We start from the raw sequence: 6431 nt of genomic DNA, 5'->3' as shown, positions 1-6431 counted from the left end.
TGCTTGACTACATAATCCAACTCGACGCGTTAGTCAAAGGAGTCTTTATACTGAGTCAACTCAAAAGTCAATAAGTTAAATAACCAACTTAGTTGAGTTTCCAATAGACTCAACAAATTTTAAACATGGTTTATGACATTTTTAATCCTTCCCCCTTTACTTAATTAAATTAAAACATGTCTAATGATAAATTGACTTGAAATAAGCCGCTCGCTTGAATGGCATGTGCATAGAATCATAGATCTTTTTCCTTGTGTATCCCGAAGAGAAGGATCTATATCAGAAAAGTAAAAAGCGAGTAGTTTTTTCTAAGTCAGTTCATTACGACTCTTAAAACATCTCTCTCCCGTTTTTTTAACGCTAATGATTTTTTTACTCGAAAATTTTCACCCGATTTGTACTAGGCTAATGTGGTAAGGTCATAGAACTATTGATTTTTTTTTTTTTTTTTTTGTATCCTGAAGAAAAAGATTTATGATTTTGTGCCCTTGCCATGTCAGCAAAATACAAATTGAGTGAAAAAAATTTTGTTAGAAAATCACTCACTTTTTTTTTAAAGATTAGAAAAAAAAAATGACAATAAACCTATGTTTGGCTAAAAAACAGCAAAAAATTTGAAAAATAAATATAATCAAGGTTGTGCTTGTTATGCATTAAATACCACATAATAATAAGAGATTTATTTTCTGTTTTTCCTCTATCATCTCTTTGATCATAAATTGGATTTTTGTGTGAAATTAAATGAATTTAACAATAAAGTCATTTTCTTGGAATGTACGTGTGAAATAAATAGGGTGAATTACCATTTCGCAAGTTGAAAACGAGTTATTTATGATTCAGGCTAACTATTCATTTTAATTATCAAAAAGTGAATGATCACATTTTCAATTTTTTTTAATCAGAACGGCAATAAATTCGACAATTTTAGAGTGATAATTTCGCAGGTTTAAAGTCACTATTTCCAATTAGTCACCTTAAACCTGCTAAATAGTCACTTTAAAAACCTCTAAATTCGTTATCGTTCACATTTTGATAAATAAAATGAATAGTGAGTCGGAATCGTAAATTTGTAAAAAGTTGATCACTTTTTTGTAAATATCCCAAATAAATAAACCTATTGTAGCACACCAAAGGTGAGGAACACGTTTTGAGCAACACTTGGGTGTTGATGCACCCAAACAACCATCATGCATGATGGTTAGTTAGAACACTTCAATCAATTGATTTATGACTTTCTTTTACGTGACATAGTAATAATTTTACTAACCAACTAAAAACAAATGGAGGGATATATGGTTATAGTCATTTAGTTTGTGTGACTTGTAAGTAATGTACCAACCCATTTTGATAGGATGGACCACTTGTAAACAATAGTTATAGATCAACTATATAGTAGAATGATTAATAGCCGCTACCACATAAATGCCATTTCATCACTTTTTTTAACTCACTAACGTGAATGTTTGCCCCACACTTTGGAGAGATTAGAAAATAAAAAAATTGGCTTTTTGATATTTTTCATCCATTTATTAATGAACACAAGTCTAAATGGCGAGGTACGTAAAGTAACAACTAGTTTTGAAAGTTGGTTCGGCTTTTGAGGGAGGGACAAGGTTTCAATACGAGCCCTACTTCAGTCACATTCGTTTCAAAGTCATTGAACACCTTTTGAATTAAGAAGATAGATACAAACATTTTTCGATCTACATTGTGACTGCAACCTTGAGAATAAGGTTATGGAATTATAGCCCCTTGTTGCAAAGCATTCATTTAACACTTCTAATTCCTACCATCCAACTCGAGTCAATCTTCCCCTCCAAAGTGTTTTAAGGGTTTCATAAACTCTTAGGCACTCGACAATTACAAGCCAATGCACATACTTGAGTTGATCTCTTGAAAATTTATTTACTCAACTTTAAATTTTAAGAGTTCATGGACCTAACGCGCGCGCACGTGTGTGTGTGTGTGTGTGTGTGTGTGTGTGTGTGTGTGAAGGGACTATAGATTTGTGACACTAATATTGGGAAACAAACAAAGACTAATCAAGTTAATTTTTATATGTGAAAGCCAATCAAAGGTTAGCTAAACTGCACGCTTCAAAATAAAAATTACTTACTTTTATTATTACATTTGCCTTTTATATATAGTTACCTTTTTTTTGTATTGATTTTCAAATAATCTGTGATATTATTGTGTGACGTTGTGGTCGCAACTCTCTCAGAGCTATTGACGCGTGTGAAGTCTTGAGTACTTAGTATTGGCCATTTTACATGTAAGTCACATGTCAGTTTGGCATCGCGCTCATCCTTTCAATTGAGTCGTTCTACTCAGTATTATTAAATTAGGTCACGTGCACACTTAGGAGGTATGACTTTAATCATTCTGCATGTGAAACTCCATTTACTCTGAAAATGTGTTCATCATCAATTTGTAAACAAGATTCATGTTATATTCTTTTTATATTAGTTCTTAGATTTCAACCCAAAGATTATACCTCATATTACACATCCTGACGTGACAGTGTATAGGAACCATAGATACTTTTTGACTCTATCTCAATAAAAATACATCTATGATTCTTACACACTTTCTCGTTAAGATATGTGATATGAGATATAATCTTGAGGTCACTCCAATACGACTCTTTTACATGAACACAATCTAAATTGTGAGTGAACATATGAGTTCTCTTTCCATGAGTCGAGAGGTCTGGTCCGTTATTTTTATTATTACTATTTGTGGATGGTGGATCTAGTAACAACGTTTTAATTTTTCCTCAAGCAATGATTTTCCTTACCTTATGTTCCTGCCACGTCACCTAACTCCATTTCTTTCCCTCCTACGACAGTGGAACACGGATTGTAATAAAAAAATAAAATTAGAAAATTCAAAAACGTGTTAATCAACCTTTGTATTTTAATAATTTCAAACAAAGCCAAGGGCAATTGCATAATTCAGTCAAATATATAAACGTCTCTCCCTTCTAACCCATCCAACAGTCTCGTTTTCTTGATTTCATCTCTAACTCTTATCTTGTTTTCTTTGCCTCCATGGACGCAGAACAAGTGCTAAAGCTCTTCGATTCATACTGGTTTGATCACGAAATCTTCACAAAATCACCACCATCACCTCCCCCAACAAACCCAGATCCTCAAATCGAAAACAAATCCCCAAAACTACAGATTTCTCGCATCCCAACACGCCATGTTCGATCTCTAAGCGACCAATTGATCTCCAAATCAAGCCCCAATTCAAATTCCTCTTCTCCAAAATCAGTTCTCTTTACACATAAACTCCAACCAATTCTCTCAGGAAAAGAAATCAAGGAAGAAACACCAAAGAAAGAAGAAGAAGAGATTGAGAAACAGCCACATAATAAAGTGAGAATGACTGGAAGGAGAAAAAACAGGGGAAACAGCAAGAGCTTATCTGATCTTGAATTTGAAGAATTAAAAGGGTTTATAGATCTGGGTTTTGTTTTTTCTGAAGAAGATAGAAATTCAAGCTTGGTTTCAATTATTCCTGGGTTACAAAGATTGGGGAAGAAAGATGATGCAAAGGAAGAAGAAGAAGAAGAAGAAGAAGAAGAAATTGTTTATGAATCTGTAATTTCAAGGCCTTACCTTTCTGAAGCTTGGGATTTTTTGGATCAAAAAAAGTTAGAGAACCCATTAATTAATTGGAGAATTCCTGCTTTGGGTAATGAAATTGACATGAAAGATCATCTCAGATCCTGGGCTCACACAGTTGCATCTACTGTTAGATGAAGAGATGGATTTTGTTTGAGATTTTTTTTTCTTTCTTTCTTTGTATTTTTGTCACTTTTCTTACTCTAGAACTTGTAAAATGTAAATTAAAAAAACAAGACTGGAATTTTTTATCCAATTTTGATTGGTTTGATTCCATCCCATTCTCATTTGGTAAGTAGACGATGTCAACGATGCTATTTTCAAAGCAAACTCACAAGGACACAGTAAGGGGTATTTTTGTAATTTAATACCATAAGAACTGGATTGATGATCCTACACACCTAATATTTTTGAAATTGTCGGGTTGGTGTTGGTCCCTGCACCTTCTCACAATTTACATTTATTACAGAATTTTAAATTTTATATTATTTATTCTTAATTTACCTTAATTTTTTAAATAAGCATATTTAATTTATTTGCAAAGATGGATTATTAAATAATTTTTTTATTATTAAAAATTATAAAATAGTGACTTTTCTTGCCTAAATAGAATTAATGTGTGAAAGAAGAAGTTCAAGTTTCCTATGAATTAGTACAAATTTCTTAGAAACTCATTTTCTTGGAAAATCCTTAGAGCATTTCCAAACGGGGGCTTTCGAAACTCAACCTTTCAGAGGTGAAGCACTCGAACCAAGCTCCAACCGCGCTTTCATTTTGAAGTCTTGGGGATCCAAATCACTGTTCACGGTTTTATATTTAACCCCACAGAATTTATAAGTCCCAGACTCCATCATTGTTCATTCTTTACTCAAATACTAATTTCATCATTTATTTTTTATTTTTTTTATAAATATCATCTTTACTCTTACTTTTCCATGTAATATATTGTGTCTTTTACTAATTTTAAGTTCTTTTCCTTCATTATTTTTAACCAAACCGATTAATGATGGAAATTTGTACTAAATTATACTATATAGTTTGTGAACCACCGATTTTTTGTATTTTATTTCTTTCTAATTGAAATAAATGTAACAAATATTAATCTGAAAAAAATAGATAGAGTTTTTATTTGGCATCCCAACCTTTATTTATTCTTAGTCAAACAGTATGCTTTTTATTTTAATTGGAATGTGAAATAAGTAAAAGTTGGGGGTGCTTAAAACAAGTCTTTCTTCTTTTTTATCTTTTTTATATATTAGTGAATAGTTTTTTGAAGCCTTGAACAGTGATTTGAAGGTTAGGAAGGTTGGAGTTCGGAAGTGGTTCGGAGGCTTCAAAATGAAGAAGATGCCATTTTGAATCCCAAATTTGAAGGCAACGTAGGAGCATCCCAAATTTGAAGTCAAAGGTTGGAGTTGCTCTTAGGAGCATCCTTCCATCTCAATGTTACATTGATGATCTACTAATATTTTTTCGAGAAATATAATGTTTTTGCTAGTAGAAACATGGTTTTAAGTATAAAAGGTGAAACAATCACGGACTGATTATTGGCGTAATTAAAGAGAAGCGTTCGATGGAATGACCAATTCATGTTTGGTGTGACTCTGTGAAGTGCAACCAAAAAATAAAATATTTCAAAATTTTATATTTTCAAATGGTTGATAAAAAAACTGGTGAAAGAGGACTCTTGAAGATTAAACAATGTTATATATTTTATAATCCAATTGGAAAAAAAAAAAAAAAAAAAAGGGGAAGGGGGGGGGGGGGGATATATAAGTTTCCTTACGACTTATATCAAAATTAAAGTTTTTTCTGTTAACAAAGAGAGAATAATTTATTTCATTTCTTTTATATCCCTCCTTTTCAAGAATACTACTAAATTTATCAAATCAAGTTCGTAGAATCTTCATTAGAGTTTAGTCATTCAAAGAAAGGCATTTTCTTTAAAAATCATGATAATTTGACTTATTTTTTTGCACTCACTTTGGACTTTTCCCTCACATAACTGTAGATCTTTTGTTTCGGGATACACAAGAAAAAATATTTATAATTTTGTACGATATTTATCAAGACTTCTTCTTTAAAACCCGTCAAACTTGGATACCTTTTATCTTCAAATAGAGTATGAGATATTAAGATATGACTTTACCAAAATGGGTTGTCAACAACAAAATCTCTTCTTGGCCTGCCCTTTTAACATAATAATTTCGTAACAGCCAATTAAGACTATTAACCGAATTAGTGTTAGTCGAGGGTACATTAATGTAAAAAATTTCTTAAAAGGTTTAAGTAGTGATGGTGGAGTTTTAATTTCAGGTATCTTAATGTTGTATTGGTTAGACGTTACCAACTCACCAAGTTGGTATCCTCACGTGGACAATAGAAGTTGACCACTTAGCCTAAAAGTCTTTGGTGTATTTATTTGGGAGCTTATATCGCCACACCAATTTTATTTAATAACACTATCGATTAATAAGAAGTTTGTTTAGACATACCTCCTCCACTTTTGTTGTGAATATTAATTTGTGACACTTCATATCTTTCCAAAATGATGCCATAACCCCTAGGTGTCAATCCTCTCATCGAAACTAATAGAAAATTTTCTAAATTCCGTCATCTTCAATCTTTAGTAAGAAAATCCTAGATTTTTCTTCCCAAAATATGTTATCTTCAGCATGATTGGGTAAAGAAACATGGTATCTTTATGTCAACTTTAAGATTGTTGTGTATCCTTCAAGAAATGCAAGAACAAGAAAAGATTTTTGTGAAATGAGGTTTATGATAGTTTCAAATTAATTTGCA

The 6431-nt window shown here is 31.9% G+C and overlaps 1 protein-coding gene across 1 annotated transcript; it reads left to right on the top strand.

Moving 5' to 3' along the window:
- The first annotated feature begins 3050 nt into the window (after positions 1-3050).
- On the top strand, positions 3051-3767 carry LOC147392317 (DUF1685 family protein). The gene has a single exon (XM_086459167.1). It carries the CDS (start codon positions 3051-3053, stop codon positions 3765-3767), a length of 717 nt encoding a protein of 238 aa, XP_086315293.1.
- The last annotated feature ends 2664 nt before the right edge of the window (positions 3768-6431 follow it).

The sequence above is a fragment of the Akebia trifoliata genome, chromosome 11 (assembly GCF_017979445.1).
Source record: "Akebia trifoliata isolate Shusen 1 chromosome 11, ASM1797944v1, whole genome shotgun sequence".
NCBI lineage: Eukaryota > Viridiplantae > Streptophyta > Magnoliopsida > Ranunculales > Lardizabalaceae > Akebia > Akebia trifoliata.
This window is presented reverse-complemented; position numbering and strand designations above follow the sequence as displayed.